We start from the raw sequence: 17,485 nt of genomic DNA, 5'->3' as shown, positions 1-17,485 counted from the left end.
GCTGGGGAGGGGGCACAGCCCAGCACTCCCAGCCGGCACGGGAGCTGAGCCGGGGGCTGCGGGGAGGAGCCCAGGGACAGAGCTGGGATTGGGGGGTGCAGCTGGTCGAGCCACCCCAGGCTCTGTGGATTGCACCCCGAGTTGTGCAGGGCATCAGGGGAGTGGCTGTGTTGTGTCTTGAGCTGTACAGGGCATTGCAGAGTGTGTTTGGGGAGGTGGTGCGTTGCACCCTGAGCTACACAGGGCATGGCAGTGTGTGTATGAGGGGGGCTGCTCTGCACCCCAAGATGTACAGGGGGTCAGCATTGTACCACAGGTCATGCAGGGCATTGCTGGGGTAGGGTGAGGATTGCATTGCACCCCAGGGACATATGATATGTGTGTGTGTGAGTTACATTGCACCCCAGGTCCTACAGGGACATACGATATGTGTGTGGAGGGGAGTTATATTGCACCCCAGGTTGGAAAGGGCAATGCAATGTGTGTATAGGGGGGCTGGCATTGCACTCCAAGCTGTGCAGGGCATTGCAGGTGGAGGGAGTGTTACACTGAGCCATTCAGGGGAGTTATGCTGTACCCCAGGTCATGCAGGGTGGGGGGGATTGTGTTGCACCCCAAGCTGCACAGGACACTGCCAGGGCTGGGGTGGGGGTGTCAGGGTGTTGCAGGGGCTGGGTGGGTCACATAGCTGCAGGGCTGAGCTGGGGGTAGCTGTGGCAGTGATGCTGCAGGGAGCACACAGGGGACCCCACAGGGGACCCCACACACAGCCCTGGGGAGCAAAGAGCCTGGTCCAGCAGCAGCACAGCTGAGGAGGGCACGGGATGGGTCACAGGCAGGGGCATCTCCTGTCTCCAAACCCACTGGCAGGCAGAAAAGACAAGGATGCCAACCTGCTGGGGACAGCTGTGGCTGGCAGCTCAGGGTGCTGGTCACCCCCTGAGCTGGGATCCCATGTCCCCAGCAAAGGTGTGAAGCAGAATCCGTCCATGGGGTGCTGTGGAGGGGACATGAGTGATGTGGGGACAAACACTATGTGGTGCTGCTCAGGGCTGGGCTGGGCTGGGCTCGGGCTGGGGCAGCTGCCACGCTCCCTCCTCACCAATTTCACTTTCTCAGCTGGGCCGGCCACATGGCTGTAATTTGGGGGTTGTAAATACCTCGGGGGAATTTTTAAATTAAAAAAATAACTGTTTTCATTTAAATTAAAAGACAGTGAAGCATTTCTATTAGTATTAGGGGTTTATAAAACTTAAAACAAATGTCGAAACTAAACTACCAGGCACCGTCCACTTCGCGAAGCCCTTCGTGTGTTCGACATGACCTGATTACCCATCAGGGGTTAAGTTTGGATGGAGTTTGTATGAGAGTGCTGGGATGCCCAGTGTGGCAAGATGGTGCTTGGTCTCCCTGGGGACCCAGAGGGGATGAAGGCTTGGGATGATGAGGGTGAGGGACTCAGCTCTGCTGGGCTTTGGTCAGGAGGACCCTGATGCAGATGTCTTCATCCTGACATCTCCAAGGTGTCCCCTGGTGTCCTCCCCGTTGCTGGCACCTGCCCCCAGCAACCTGCCTGCCATCCTGTCCCCTCTGTCCCTACTGTTCCTGCCGTCCCTGCCATCCCCACCATCCCCACCATGCACGGTTCTGCTCTAACCTGGAAACAGTTAACCGGGCTGGGTTAAAAAAAAAAAAAAAAAAAGATACGAGCCACTTATTAAAGCCACTTATTAAAATGAATGTTTTACAATAAATTTGGCGAGAGGCCACCGACCTCAAATGAAAACCAGACTGGAGGACAGCGATGCTGCTCGCTGGCAAAGGTTTCCAGGACGTCTGTGCGTGCAGGCGCCCACGAGGGTCCTCCTTGGAGTGGTGGTGGGATGGGGTCCTGGCCGGGGGCTCCCGCCCACCCCACACACCCTGGCCAGACATGCTGGTGTCCACGGCCACAGGGCTCTGGTGGTGGCTGTGCAATGGGCTCTCAGCAGGTGCTGGTGCTCACTGGTCAAATGGGTGCTCAGTGGCATGTTGGGTGTGAAAAACACCCTTTTGGCCTCAGAAAAGAGGGGGGAGTTGGGTCAGTGGCAGTGGGCAGCAGGAGGGGGCACTGGGGATTTTCATCATTCCCCCTGTCCCTCCCTATCTCCTTCCCCTCCTTGGCAATGACCCCGATGCAATGGGGTCTGTGCTTTAACTCGGTGGGCTGGTGTTGAGTTTCCGTGCCAGATGCCATTGGGTCTGGCTTGCTTGGGCTTTTGCCTATTAAATTTCAAAAAATCACCTTTTTTGGGGGGCTGAGGAGGAGAGGAAGGCTGGGATCACCATGCCAGGGGTCCCTGGCTGGGAGCCAGCCCTCTACACAACGTTCCTGCTATGCAGCCCTGGCTGATTAGTTTTATTTTTCAACCACTGAGCAGAAGTCCCAGCGAGCTCTCGACACCACGATGGCCCGAGGCACCCGCCATCCCATCCCCTCCCCACCCCGGGGGAAACCCACTTTGCAGTTAAAATCAAGGTTTTGGTGGAGCTTTGCAAGCGCAGGCGGGTGCTGCTCCCGCCGGAGTCCCATTAGTGTTAATTAATTACATGTGCCTGTGCCCTGCTGGCAAACCATGTAACCTGTTGTGTCAGGCGGCCACATGTAAGAGACGCTGGCACCTCCACAGCTGCCTCATGGATGCACCAAAGGGTGCCTGAAAGGTCTGCAGGATGGGGAAGGAAACAGCATCTGCCGTGCTCGGCCCTGATGTAGCACAGTGGGGTCTGTCCTGGCATCGTCCATCCTGGCATCATCCATCCCAGCATCTCGATGGCTGTGGAGAGCCACCCAGGCTATTCCCTCTGCCCAGACCCCTTGTTGCAGTGTCTGTGGCTGACCCAAACCCCAGTGTTTTGGCTGTGGGGTCCAGGCTGGCCATTTCCCTGCACTGCAGAGGCCCGTTCACACATCTGTGAGCCATCACGGTGCTGCCACTCACCATGCTTGGCTATTTTAACACAGGGCATGGCCAGAGCTGAGAAAGCATGGACACTGCATCCCCAGGGGGTACCCAGGGGCTGTGTCCCCGGGAGCATCCCTGGGTGCTGCAGCAGTGCGAGGTGCAGGACAGCCCAAGCACTGGTCTCATCCCGCTCTGAGAAGGTCTCCTGGCCGTAGGATGAAAGCAAGCCCCATGGAGAATGTCTCCTCGCTGGGGAGGCTCCTGGCTGGCGCTGGCTGGGGCAGAGCCAGCGCCTTTTGTTGGTCCCTGGGCCTCCTCTGCGGGGGCTGGCAGATTCGCAGGAGAACAAAATTAAAATTCCTGCTCCCCCGTCGGTCGGTGCTTGGCTCAGACCGGCACGACAAACCCACCGCCGTGTCTCTTCCCGAGGCTCTTGGCTGTGCTGTGAGGGCTTCAGCTCCTACCACCCCCAGCCCTGCGGCCACAGGCGTCCACCTCGGGAGCCCTTAGGTCTGACACGGCCTCTTGGAGCATCCCTGGGAAAGCTGGGAGCTGTGGCACAACACACACCCCATCCCCGTATCCGTCCTGTTTCCTCTCTCCCTCTTTGGCATTTGCAGGGGACATCCCAGACTGACACCCTCACAGATGAGTCTTTGGAGGCTCTGTGTGACCCCAGCCCCATACAGGCAAACGGGGTGAGCCCCAGAGGGGAGTGAACCCCCTTGAGCTGTGCACGTTCCCCTGCCATGAGCAGGGAAGATTCTAGACCCTGCCAGGCCCTGGCAGCTCAAAGCCACCAGTGTGCCCAGCAGTGACACAGTGCCACCGTCCCCAGCAAACCCACGCACGTGATGGACTTTCCCAGGAGGCTTTTGTCCTTACCCTGCCATTTCTTGAGAGGCAAACCAGGGTACTCATTGGGGAGGAGCACCTCAGCTATTCCCCCAGCTCAGCTCCTCCGTGGCTCCATCCCCATGGAGCACTGACACAATGGAGGCAATGGCAGTGCTGGAGCCGGGACAGCCCATTGTGTGGGGCTGCAGCCGCAGCCTCCTCCGAGCACACGGGATGCTCCTGGCAGCTCCCGAAATCCCCGCGCCAGGCTGGGGTCACCCTCCGCACAGGCACGGCCCTGGGAGGGAACATTTCGCTCTCAGACCACCGAGCCCAAGGGATGTGCTCGGCATTCCCGGTCCCAGGCTGGATGCCCTGGGCCGGTGCCACCCGTCGGTGGGCGCAGCCAGGCAGTCTGAGCCCTGCGGCCCCTCACAATGGCCCCGGCTCCGGCTCCCGGGGTGCGCGGGAGTCAGGCGGCTGGGAAAGCACAGCGAGGGGCTGCGCCCGCCCCGCGCCGGGCGCCAGCGCTGTCGCGGGCTCTGAAGGCTGTTCCTGGAGCGGTTGTGTCAGGGGCTGCTCGTGGTGCCAGGCTCTGTGGTCTGGATCCCGGCGCGGGGTCGGGATCGGGGCCAGGGTGCTGGGGAACATCCTGGAGCTGTGAGCCCGGGGGCAAGGTCTGTCGTGTCACCTTCTCCAAAGGTCTGTCCGTGGGTGGTTCCCACCCCAGGAAAAAGGCAGGTGATGGTGCTTTCTCCTCCAGACCCCTGGGACAGTGGGAGGGAATTTCTTGTGCTGCTCAGCCTTCTCCCACCAGAGCTTTGTGGCCAAAGATGTTCCCCAGCCCCTTCCTGAGCCTTGACAGCATCCCACCAACCCTGCCTCCTCCTTCGGGGAATGTGGCTGCAATTAATTCATTAAATGCTTCCGCTGACGCAGGAGCTGGCCGTGCCAGAACACCGTTCCTGGGGCCTGTGCTTGGCTGGGCGAGCACTGTGCTGGGCTGTGCAGGAGCCTCTAGTCAGGGCAGGAGCCTCTGGCATGGTGGGAAGAGCTGGGAAGTGTTCCTGGACTGCTGGGCATGTCAAAGCCTCAGGGCTTTACTGCAGCCGTGTGGATTTCACCAGCTTTCAGCTTTCAGGGCATCCTGTTTAAATCACAACACGTGGCTCAGCTGGCTGGTTCCTCACCTGGTTCCCTTCTTCATCTCCTTCATCCCCTCTCTTCCTCCCTCTTCACTGTGACCTCCTGATCTTGGCCCTCTCGTGTGCTTGGGTTTTGCAGCAGATACATCACAGCTGCCCTTCCCGGAGAGGCGGCTTTGTATCTGCTCACGGCTCTCACCAGTGAATTTGGTGGCTAATAACAGGCTGGGACCATCCCTAAGAGAAGCAGGGTCCCACAACACAGGGATCTTCCTTTTCAGGTTCCTTCTGTCCCCAGTACCCATCTAAGCATTCCATTCCCAATGCATTTGCTGCGCTAAAGAAGGGGATGAGCCAAAAAGAGGTTTCAGTGCCACCACCGGCTTGCAAGCACAGATTGGGCACATCCCCACTGGGATGCAGGGATGCTGCTGGCTCAGCCAGCTCTCCAGGACCTTCCCAGCTTGCTCAGGCTTTTGGCTGGACATTCTGTGATGGGTGCTCAGACACTGCACACCATCCCCGGATCTGGGGGTGCGAGGGGAAAAGCCTTCTGGGCTCAGGAGAGCATTCCTTCCGGGAGTGCTCCATGCAGGCTATGCATGGAACATTCCCAGGGTTGCAGTACTGCCAGGCAGGATTCTCCCAGAAACTGGGTGTCTCTGTGGCTGGGGGTAGTGAACCAAGGCTCTGGGTGGTTTCTGGCTGGTGCAGAGGCAGCTCTATAACCATAAAACAGTCTGCTGCTGCCTGTCAGTGAGCACAGGCTAAGGCCCTCCCGGGACAGCCTTGGCCTCTTTCTTGGTCCAGGCTTTTGCTGCTCCTTTTTAACAGAGACACTTTTCCCCCAGCAATACTGGCAGCCTGTAAAAACGTGTCAGCGTTTCAGTTTTTTCACAATTAATGAGGTGAAACATCCTCGGAAACATTTCGCTGTAATGTTTCTCCAGTAGCTGAGACTTGCCCCTCTCTTAAATTTTTCATGTGCGCCACTTGAGCCGAGAAAGTTTCCTTCGGACTCAGCACATTTGGACCCCCCTGGCTTCAACCTCCCCCCAGAGCCTCCAGCATTCCCAGGGTCTTCATGAGGCTGGGGTTGGGCTGGAGGGGGAGCAGGGAGTGGCGGTGGGTTGGGATGAGGAGGTCAGAGCTTGCTCCCAGCAGTGAGGGGTTTGAACCTCAGAGGGCCAAGAAAAGCCGGGACCAACACCTCTTGGGCAGGGGTTGGTGGCCCCAAGGGGCTTCTCCCCTGAGTAGGGGTGTGAAACCACCCAGAAAACAAGATTTATGCCGATAGGGTTTTGCCCCCAAGCTGTGACGCTGCGTTGGTCCTGTGCACCCAGGCTGGGCTCACTGGTGGGTGCAGGAAAGTGCACAGAACCACAGTTCTGCGACCTAGCACACATGAGGGGGCAGCTTTCCAGCTGCTTCTCAGCCCTCTAGGGTTCCCAAGATGATCTGGGGAGATTTAAGACCTGTAAGTGGCATAGGCAGCTCCCACCATCAGTTTTGCAACAAGCTCTGTGCTGCCTGTGCCTGTGAACAGGGACAATTGTCTGTCTTCCCTCTGGCCTGTGGAGCATCCCTCCTGCCATCCCTCCTCCCTGCAAACCCCTCTCAGGCTCCCAGACTGTCCCCAACCACGTCCCAAGACAGGGCAGTAGCTGGAAGTAGCTGCTGGAAAGGGGGTGCAGCTGCACTCAGCTGCCCATGCACCCCCAAATCACACCTTCGGGTGCCTCAGCTGACAGTTATGGGACAAAAAGGAGCTGGAGCAGGCAGGCACTGTGGAGGGGCAGTTCCCAAACCCCAGAGCTTCTCTCCAGCTCGCTGCGATCCGAGGGGAAACGCTTCCTCCCCATCGCATGATTTAGAGGAACAAGTTAAACAATTGCACATGAAACTCTGGCGCACGTCATCGCCGGAGCTCTCCTCGCTTCCCCCGAGTGTCTGAAGGGATGAAGGGAGTGCACATGTTTACCGAGAGAGACCATGGGAGAAACGAAAGACATTGTTTTTCCAAAGGATTTCTTGGCTGTAAAAGACCTCCACCACCCTGTGGCTTCCCTGATGAAGGCCCAGCGTTAATTTGTTAAATCCACATCAAGTGCCCGGAGAACCCGTTGTTTATTTTTGCTAATTCAGCCGGCCGAGATCAAATTGGGGTTTTATTTGTTAAGGATAAACCTTAATTAATAAAAGCTATTTATTTAGTTAGAGCTGGCCGCAGCCTGAGGGTCAGATATGCCACGATCATTATTTCAAGTAAAACAAACCCAAAACGTCTCTCAACAGTTTGAAAAACGTAGAAACTTAGAGGGCTGAATTTATTTGTCTTAGGAAGAATTTACAGCTAATTCCCTCCAGGCTATTTCAACCCTTAAATTATATCCGAGAAGAAAAGAGGGGAAAAAAAAATACCATTCCAGGCGGAGAAGGGAAGTAAATGGTACGGCAGATTTGATCATTTTGGCTGGGGGGGGTGTGTGAAAAACTTAAAGCTTAAAAAGGTCTTTGGCAAACTGCTCGCAAATAAATGGAACGTGTGAAATAATTTAATGGCAGAAAACTGTTCGGGGCTGCGGGGTCTGTGGCACAATGGAAAATGAAACACATTGGGGGAGATGTAGCCTGGGCTTTTTTGCATGAGAGGGTTGAACTCACTCCCTTCTGACCTGGTCCCTGAAAAAGGGGGGGGGTTTTGCACCTCAAAGCCAAGTGTCAGAGCTGGATGCAGCAAAATCTTTCCCAGGCTGTGGTGGTGCACACGGAGGGGGTTTGCAGCATCATGTGGGGGAGAGACAGGCTGGCAGTCGGGCGAGGTGACATCGTGCTCTGGGATGAGCATTTTGCAGAGAAATCCCAGAAACTGGGTGTCCAGAGGGGAGTCACCCCACAGAGAGACTGATGGTGATGGAGCCCATCCCTGAAAGCCATCCAGGGGAGCATCCCTGCCCAGGGACGCCGTGTCCCTGTGGCTCAGGCGTGTGAGCAGCTGGGAATGTCAGCACTGGTTGGGGCTGGCTCCCAGCTGCACCGAGGCCGTTTATCGTGTGCTAATGGAGGTCGTAAGTCAGAGCCGGAGCCTCGGTGGAAATTAGTGAAAATTACCTCTTTACAGCACTCGGCGGCTGCTGCGCGGGAGGTTGGGGGCCCTGCCAGCGTGGGGGCCCTCCTTGGCAAGCCCAGCGAGTCCTTCCTATGGAAAACTAATGGGAACACAGAGGGAAAAGGCAAGAGCTGGAAAAGTGGGCTCGGTTGGTGCTCAGCTGAGCCAGCTGGCTCTGCCCCGCGGGGCTGTTGCCTTTGCAAATGGGGCAGGACCCGTCACTCCCCAGTTCCCGGCGTGGGGTGTGATCCAGGCTTGTCAGTGTCGGTGCTCCCGCCTGGAGAAGGGGCTTGGGGTGACTCCCAGGGCCCCATGGCACCCATAGGGCAGAGCTCTGCCCCCGGGCTGGCTGCAGTTCTTGGGCAGGCAGCATTGCCTGGTGCTGGGCAGCCCAGAGAGGAGGCTAGGGGTTACCTAGGGCACATCCAGCACCCCAAAACTCATCCACATCATGGGGGAAAAGTCTCGTGTCTTTCCTAACACACTGGGGCAATTTAAGTCCGGGCCCATCCTGCTCTGTGCAGAGCCCCTGCACCTCCCTCTCCCCATCCTCCCCCGCACGTCATCTTTCGTTATTCAGTAATGTTATCCCCCGGTTTTCCCCCTTCTCCTGCGTTTTTTTTTCCCCTTCAGTGGAAACTGTAATCAGTGGAAGATAAATACAGTGAAGGTGGCTGGGGAGAAGGCTCAGGAGCCCCTCTGACCTCGGACAACCAAGCCCTGCCCCAAACGAATCCCCAAATTGTAACTGACAAAGGCAAGGGTTTGGCTTTCTCCAGAGCCTCCCCAGGCACTCCTTTGGGGCAAAATGTAGATGGTGGTGAGCTGGGTTTAACTTCGTGCAGTTACAAACCCTTATTCCGGGAAGCCCATCGGGGTGAGGAAATGGTTTCCAATTCCTCCATCAAGGTGTCAGTCTGGTTAAATCCAGGTCCTGCTGATGGCAGTGAGATGGCAGAGGGTCTTTGGGGCACCCTCTCCATCCTCTTCTCCGTTCCTTCTCTGGTGCCACAGAGAACTTAGCAATGCTCATTTTTGGGAAGCTGTTTTGAGACTGTTAAAGCATTTCTGACAGAAACAATCCAGCCCAACTCTGTACATTGTAAACCTGTCAGACACACACCACCAGCAATTAGGGTGGCATTTATCTGGTCCCACAACCCTGCAGGGCCTGAGCTAATGGGGACAAGATGTGTTGGTCTGTTCCAAGGCTCATCCCTGAGCAGAGCAGAGGATCCAGGCAGGCCCCCCAACTGTGGAGCTGCCTCCCTGCCATACAGAGATGGCCTGGAAAAAGTGTGGAAGGTTATTCCATTAAAACCAGCAATAGAGGCTGAACAAAATGCCCCAACTGAGGCATGGCCCAGGGTCTGAAGCTCTCAAAAAGCCTGGGAACCACTGGCACTCGGACACATCCTGACCCAACTCTGGTCTTAAACCTCGATCCCAGCATGCCTGCCAGCCCCATATGGGAATTGCTCAGCAATGCTCATCTCCCGTGGCCATTTAGCTCTTCCCTCCATGGGTTTGGGGAGAGAGAAACCAGCCAGAAATGTGGCCAGATCCTACAGAACTGGATTGAGAATTAATTTAAGAAACATTTCCGCCTCCTCCTTGCCTTCAGCCAAATTAGAGTGGGTGAGAGAAGCAATCACTTAGGGAAAAGTCCTACAGCCAGGTTTAAATTGGGGATGAAACCAAAAGGGGTTTATAAATTTTATTTATACATTTCCTAAGATTCTGTTGAAATCATTGCTGGTTCAGTGAGGGCAGTGGGTGCCCTTGGTGATGGCAAGTTTTGAACCAAACCCTGGTCTGTCATTTCCCCAGAAGCCCTACGGGGTCATCATAAACCCAATGAGGAAACATCTCTCACCCTGGTACATCCCATAGCTCTTTCCCAGCCTGATGGTTCCCGTTTCAGTCCCAGGCTCCCAGAAAACCCAGGGACAACCATGGCTGGACTTCATGTATTTTAATCCAGCGGCTCGTTAGCTTGCTGAAGGAAAACAGGACCAAAAAAGGAGTTTAACTAAAAGGGGCAACTGGAAAGCAGAGACTGGCAGAACATTTGAAGCTGCAGGAACAAGGGCTGGAGGGAATCCTGAGAATTTTATTTGTGAGCCTTTAAACACGATCGGCAGCAAAGGGCAGCCTGTGGTTTCCTGGCTGGGGAAAGGGCCTCTAACCCACACATATTTCAGGCACAGCACTGTCCATCCTGTCTTTACCCAACCGAGAAGGCCGTGTCCCAAATACAAGAGCTCAGGCTGTTTCCAGCCCAGGGGATGGTCAACCAAGGTCCAAATGCACCGACAACACAATAAAAGACCCAGAGAAATGCTGGCAGCTGCAGCGAGGCCCTGGGAGGGGGACAGAGCTCCTTTTCCTCTCCTTCACACCCAGGGGTGCTCTCCTCTTCCCAAAGCCCCAGCAGTTTGGCCCCATCATGGTCAAAACGTGGCATTCCTGCATGTGCCTGGGTGATGGGGGACAGGGGTGGTGGTGGTGGCCAGGTCCCACCTCCACACCCCTGCCAGCAGGTCTTGGGGTTTCTCTGGTCTTCATGGCTCGTCCTCAGGATGGGACAGCTCTTGAGAGTGGTGTACTCAGGCACAAAGGGCCTTAGGGACTTGATGCAAAACTTAGCAGTGGACATTTCGCGGCTTGAATTATTAAGAATTAAGGTCCCAAGATGGTTTTTGTGGTCTTAAAGATCTTGGAACCCATAGTTTCCTCCTGCTCAACAGCTTGATGGTGTCTTGGAGCAGGAGAGTTAATATCCCTTGCAGTTGATTTTGTTTGTTGCTCGAGTATCATCTGAAACCCCTGCACTTATTTAATAAGTGCCACAATAACTTATTAGCAAGCATTTAATTCTTGAGCATATTGAGGGAGTGGTGAGTTCTGCCACCGTGGCCCCTGCAATGATATAGAGCAGAAACCCCCAATATAACCCTGCTATGAATCAGAATGTCATAAAATTATTAACATTTCAAATAAATCCAAAATGCTTTCCCACCAGTAGGTACAGATTGGATCCAGATGCTTTATTAACAGAAAGAATCATTAACCAGTACCTCCATAAGGCAGAACGACAGCGAGTCGTGCTCCCCACGAAGCCTTTGCAGGCAGCTGACTGGGTGTCTCGGAAAAAGACTTCATAAACTTGCCTAAACCTTATGATATTAGTGACAAAGAGGAGATTAATCTCAGCCTGGCTGACAGCCCAAGATCAATACTGAGAAACCAAACTACACCCTCAGCTTCATGTTTCCATGAGCCAGCAAAGCCAGAAATAAACACTGTGGAGGCTGAGCTCTGCGAGACGCGGTGCCGTTCGCTCCGAGCTCTGAAAGACCGGGGTTGGATGAGCAGATGCTTGGCTGCAGTCCTGTGTCACCCTGGGGACATGCCACGGCTGGGGCTTCAGGGGGTGCTGGAGGTGGGAGCCGAGACCCTCATCTTGGCTGTGTTTTGGTGCTGAATTTCCATGGCTGTTCAGGAAAGCTTGACCTAATGCCTTAGGATGAGCCGAGCCCGGGACACCCTGTGGGCACGTCCCCAGTTTGGATCAAGTGCTGCCCAAAAATCCACAGAGACCAGTATTCAAAATCAGATCCAGGTGGTTTTAGCCAGATGTGAAACCACTGCAGGTCTTTGCAAATATTGGGGTTAACCCTCAGCTCCTGCAGGTCCCGGAATAGGTTTAGATTCTCATGGTGACCACAGGGTTGCACATATGCTGCTCCCTCCAGAGTCCCAGGTGCCCGCAGGGAGTGCAGACCTCCAGGAGGGGCTGAGCCTGGCTGGGCTGTGGGGTCTGTGGGGTCTCACACAGGTCTGGCTCTCACATGGCCTCTTCTGTGCTTTCCTCACAGGTGAGAGCCTGAGCCCGAGCCGTGGGGCGGCCAAGAGGAAGAAGAAGCAGAGGAGGAACCGCACCACCTTCAACAGCAGCCAGCTGCAGGCTCTGGAGAGGGTCTTTGAGAGGACGCACTACCCCGACGCCTTCGTGCGGGAGGAGCTGGCGAGGAGGGTCAACCTCAGCGAGGCGAGAGTCCAGGTGAGCACAGGTTTGTGTGGGAGAAAACAACACCCTCTGCCTTGCCCCCAGGCAGGAGCAGGGACTGTCCCCTCTCTGGTTTCATCCTGCACACGACCACGATCGGTAGGACAGAGGCTTGGGACATCCCTGCTGACCCCCTTCCCTCCCCACACAGGTCTGGTTTCAGAACCGGAGGGCCAAGTTTCGCCGTAACGAGAGGGCCATGCTGGCCAACAGATCAGCATCACTGCTCAAATCCTACAGCCAAGAGGCAGCCATTGAGCAGCCCATGGCGCCACGACCCACCGCACTGACCCCGGAGTATCTCTCCTGGACCAGCACCTCCCCGTACAGGTAGGTGGAGGCTTTGGAGGAGCTGGGGAGAGGTGGCCATAGGGCTGCCTAGGGACCAGTCCACTGTAGGAACGCAGCCTTGTGCTGCTGCTGGGGATTTAGGGAGTTTTACAGGGCCAAAACGAGCTTGTCTGACTTCGCTTTGGGAACCCCTTTCATCTCTGAGCACCCACTCACTGCCTGTTGCTGAGCAGGCTTCTCTGTCTCTATGCATTTTGGGGCCCTGGTACTTGCAAAGGATTCGCTTGGCCTCATGCTGACCCTTCCCACATCTCGGCACAGGAGGTGACATGGGTCCCTTCTGGTTCCCAGCTGTTCACGACCAGCCATCTCGTCCAAAAGCTCAAGGCAGGGCTGCCTGGTGCATACTTTGAGGGGTTCCCACATCCAGCCGGCCATAAAAATGCTGAAGCCTTGGCTGCTCTTGTGGGAGATCTCTGAGAGGGAAGGGGCAGTCTGGCCTGGGAAGCCGGCAGGACCACGAGGGGCATGGGGACTTCTCCACGGGCAATGCCTCATTCCTCCCTGCTCCCTCCCCGCAGCACTGTGCCCTCCTACAGCTCCAGCGGGACCGCGACGCCCACCCAAGGGGTGAACATGGCCAACAGCATCGCCAGCCTGCGCCTCAAAGCCAAAGAGTTCAGCCTCCATCAGAACCAGGTGCCGACCGTGAACTGACCAGGGCAAAGCCCGCCCAGCGGCCTCATCCAGGATACAACGTGGAGCTCCTGTGCCGGTCCAGGACGAATCCGCCACCTGCCCAACACATGTCACTCATCCAGTGTGTCTCAGCACCTCTTCTCTCCTCTTCCCTTCCCTTTTGAAGGTAGAGTCAGTCCCCAGGCCGAAGTGGCACATAATTATAGCCACATATGGAGCAAACTTGGTTAGAAATTTGCTTTTCCGCACACCCTTATAATAACGGCTATATATACACACACATACCCCCCACGCGCTCTTCGAGGACAAACAGACTTGCCAAGGGAACAAGAATTTGCTTCCAAACATGGAAGGATCTTGGACTATTGGATTTGACCAATTTGGGTATCTCGTCCAGAGAGCCAAAGAGTTCTTGGGTCTTCTCCTCCCGCGGGGACATGCAGCGGTGGGAGGACCACGAGCTCCCTTTCCGCCAGGCTGTGACTTGTGGTGCTCAACCACAAGTGCCGAAGCTGACCTGTGTGTTCACCTCTTTGTGCAGCCCCAGCCACAGTGTTTGGGACTTTGGGAAGCTGACGGCTCACCCATGCCACGGCCAGTCCCAGCCAGCCCTCTGCACTGTGCTGCCTGCATTTAGGAGTAGCCTATTCAATGGCGTCAGGTTTTTTTCCTTCCCAGAGGAGCAAGGAGGGCTGGAGCATCTCACCAGCCTCTCTTGGAGCCTGTGAGCTCTCCTGTGAGCCGGGGGTGCATCGCCAGTCCCCAGGCAGGCACTGCTGCCCTGCCTTGGTGGGCTTGCCAGCGATTCTGCAGAGCCCCAGGTCATTGAACCGTCCCAGGGAAAGAGAAAATTGGAAAAAGCTGTTGGGTTTCAGCTGAGTAGGCGGCTCCCAGCGCTTCGTGCCAACGAAGGCTTCGCCTTCCGGAGGCACAGCCTCCCTGTCGGCAGCTCCACAGATGTGAGCAGGGGTCTGGGGCCGGCGACGCCACGGGGGGAGGTTTCTTTGGTTTTGCAGAGAGGAAATGGTTTCCCCCTCGTCCCACCCTGCCGTGCAGCCTAATGAGGTTGCAAGGTGGGATGTGTGGGGGGACGGACACGGTGGGGGCAGCCTCGCCCCAGCCCATGGGACTGAGCCGTGGAGAGACGCAGCCTCCGCCTTCCCCTGCCAGTCCTGTGGCAATGGGGAACGAGTCAGAGGGAGGGAGGTGTTACCCTCTGGAAACCAGGCCACCCTTTCCTCACCCGCCACAAAATGCTACCAGCCAGGCGTGGGGACACCACCAGCTCAGAGGGGTGGCCCGGACAGAGAAGGCACCAGCCCTACTTGCCTGGAAAGCTTGGCTTGGGGACTGTAGCAGCAGGTCTGAGGATGAACAGAGCAACTGCTGAGGTGCTTCCTCCAGATAAACATCCTCTGGTCTGTGACACCAAGGCTGAAAGTGTCACAACTACAAAGTGACCATCTGAGTGCCCACAGCTCCCAGGAACATCCTCTCCCGTTCCCACTGGGGCTCTCACTGCAGCTATATGTGGGACCCTCAGCTGCACCCCAGACAGCACCAACCCAAGGGTACTCACCCAGCACCCAGCTGGAGATCTGATGGGAGAACAAGGAGAGGAGCACATCTCCTCTGGCTGGGGGTGAACTAGCCCCTCCATCCTGCCTCCAGCCCCAGCTTTCTCTGCTCCACCCAATCTATTTGGGAATGACCACCTTCTCCTCCTCCAGCACGGCAGGCAGGGACAGGGCACAGCCTGACTGACACTGTCCACCCCATCCAGGGAGGAGTGTCACCCTAAATACCCATGCTCTGCCCCCATCCCTATTTCCAGGGCTGGTATTTCCCCCATTTGCCATGCCAGCAACTCCCCATGCCACACAGAGACTTGCCAAGCCAGGGGGAAGAGGGATCCACTGAGGATCAAATCACCCACCCTGAGAAACACCCCCTGGGGCAGAAGGAGGAGGCCCGGGGGGGGGGTCCTATTCCCATGGAAAAGCACAGGGCTCTTTTTTCGGTTATACAAGATGAAACCACAGGGATATAAATGTCGCTGCCTCTTTGAGAACATTAATGAAAATAAACCCATTTAATAGTTTGCAGATGCCGTTTCTGTAAACCTAAAAAAAGCAGGGAATAAATATTTCTTCACTAAATATCTATATGTATATATATATTTGAAAACATTTGCTCCTAATCTTAGGGCCCCTCCTTTGCCGTGCTCTTGGCAGCTTATCACAGCTTGTCAGTCAGTGCTGAACTCACCGAGACGAGATACAAATTGCACCCACGGAGGGGTAGCAGGACCGAGGGATTATTGTAATCTAAGCTCTCCCTCCCCCTTTCTATTTGTACATTTCAATTACTTGTAACAAGATCCATGGTGGATTTTTTTTTTTGGTTTTGTTTTGTTTTGTTTTGTTTTTTTCTGCATGTCTGCGTTTCGGAAATTTTTGTAAGGTCTTTTGTAAAAACAACTCTTGTGAAATAATGGAGGAATAAATATTTTACTGAGTAGAGGCGTGTCAGTGCATGTGATGGGGACCTGGCTCTTCCCTCATCAGCCACTGTGGTTTCCCACCTGCCCTGGACAAGCAGCCCAGGCAGGGGACCCACTGTTTTGGGCAGGGGACAAAAGCCATGATCTGGCCACCTTCACCTTGAGTGATGGTGGCATCTCACAGCTTCTCCCCAAGACCTGGATTTCATCCCAGACTTCCAGACAAATGGTCCACATGCCCTGGGAGAGAGGCAGGAGCAAGGGGGGAACATGTCAAGGCCCTGTGGATCTGAGAAGGGGTGGAGGGACCACGTTTCTGCAGCAGAAATGCTGGGCTTCCCTCTGGCTTGGGAACCCTCCAGCCGATGCCTGGAGATAGTGGAAATTGAGAGAGCACAGAAAACAGCCTAACAAAGGTTCCTGAATAACAGCTAATCGGAGGGCCTTTCCAGAGCCATCTTATTTCATTTGGGGATAATGAGTGTGGGCTGTTGAGGAAGGGGTGTCAAGGAAGAGGGGTCAGCATGCTCTTCCCCTCCAAAATCCCACTGGGAGTGGCAGAACTTACAGGATCTGTCCTGGGCAGCCCCCATTAATGCTGGTCCCAGTTCACACCCCCAGCTTTGGGAGCAGCACCCCCATTTCCCCCCAGCAGCAAGGGAATGGGCTGAGCTGGGATGCAGCCAGGAGCAGGCAGCAGAGCCCCTCCTGCAGGGTTACCAGGTCAAATCCAGCGCTGTAAGTGGGAATGGAAACCTGCAAACAGTAATTGATGCTCCACAGACATCAGAGATGGGCATCTGTTAACAGACCTCCCATTCTCTGGGGACAGGGCTCATCCATGGTCCCAGCAGAGACTAGCAGAGAGTTATCCCACAGCCCTGGGAGCTGGAAAGAGGCAACACAGAGATCTGGACCTGCTCAGGGAATTGGAGGCAGTGGAGAAATATGGAGATTTTCTCCTATACTCTCACTGCAGGAACATCCAGGCACTCAGACAGATGCTGCTCTGTCAAGCATGCAGACTGGGTAAAGGCTGGGCAGCACAAACCCAAATCAGCAGCAAACCCAGCTCTTCAGGCTCCATCCTGTGCACCAAGGAGGGCACTAACCTGGTGAGCTGGAGGCTGGGCACTGATGGGGCACATGGGAGAGAGCTGGGCTGAGGGGGTGAGATGTGGGACCTGAAGGGCAGCCCAGCCTCACTGAGGGCTCAGCAGAGCCTCACAACTGAGTGGATTTGCAAGGAGCCTGGATTAGAATAGGATGCTGTGAGCAGAATGGCTCCTAGAGAGAGTCACTCACAGGGACCAGAGCAACATGTGGCTCTCTGTGGGTTTTCTCTTCCAGGTCTGCAAAATTTGAGCTGACAGGCAGCAAGAAGGGGCATATTCTGCACAGATGACTAGTTAAAATTTTAAAAGGGTGAGAATAAACTATCAGCTCTGGGATCATGGAGTGCTTCCCAGAGAGCAAAGGCTCACAGGTGCAGAGCAGGCACAGAGCACCCAAAACACGGGGAATCAGTGGTTGGGCAAAGCTGACACCAAATACTTGGGGCAGCCAAAGTTAAAGAGAGCTCCAGGAGCTCACGGTGCATCACCAGGGGTCTTTGGGGCACATGGACCCCGTGGACTGCAAGGTTCAGGAATGGCCCCTCAGCAACACATCCCAGCTTTTCCCAGAGCAGTGCAAGGCTCATCCTTGCATCACCCAGTGGAATGAACTCCCCATGTTGGACATCACCCCAGACTCACCACAGTCCCACACACTTGACCATCCCTGTCCAACTGCTGCACTGCTGCTTTGTAGCCACTTATTTATTCATTCAGTAAGTGGCTTGCAGATCATTAATGCCACTTCTCCAACCTCCTGCCTAGAGAA

General features: G+C 55.5%; 1 protein-coding gene across 1 annotated transcript; it reads left to right on the top strand.

The window, feature by feature from the left end:
- The first annotated feature begins 11,565 nt into the window (after window positions 1-11,565).
- On the top strand, window positions 11,566-14,067 carry PRRX2 (paired related homeobox 2). Its single transcript, XM_029960578.1, has 4 exons — window positions 11,566-11,677; window positions 11,918-12,102; window positions 12,260-12,438; window positions 12,981-14,067. Exons 1-4 carry the CDS (start codon window positions 11,566-11,568, stop codon window positions 13,114-13,116), a joined length of 612 nt encoding a protein of 203 aa, XP_029816438.1. The 3' UTR covers window positions 13,117-14,067.
- The last annotated feature ends 3,418 nt before the right edge of the window (window positions 14,068-17,485 follow it).

The sequence above is a fragment of the Manacus vitellinus genome, unplaced genomic scaffold (assembly GCF_001715985.3).
Source record: "Manacus vitellinus isolate BGI_N305 unplaced genomic scaffold, ASM171598v3 scaffold_27_pilon, whole genome shotgun sequence".
In the NCBI taxonomy this organism is placed as follows: Eukaryota; Metazoa; Chordata; class Aves; order Passeriformes; family Pipridae; genus Manacus; species Manacus vitellinus.
The sequence above is the reverse complement of the archived record's forward strand: the minus strand, read 5'-3'. Positions and strand labels throughout refer to the sequence as shown.

Coding starts and splice junctions, on each gene's coding strand:
- PRRX2 (XM_029960578.1), top strand. CDS start 11,566: ATGAGCCGAGCCCGGGACACCCTGTGGGCACGTCCCCAGTTTGGATCA. Junction 11,678..11,917: donor CCAGGTGGTTTTAGCCAGAT/GTGAAACCACTG, acceptor CTTTCCTCACAG/GTGAGAGCCTGAGCCCGAGC. Junction 12,439..12,980: donor ACCAGCACCTCCCCGTACAG/GTAGGTGGAGGC, acceptor CCCTCCCCGCAG/CACTGTGCCCTCCTACAGCT.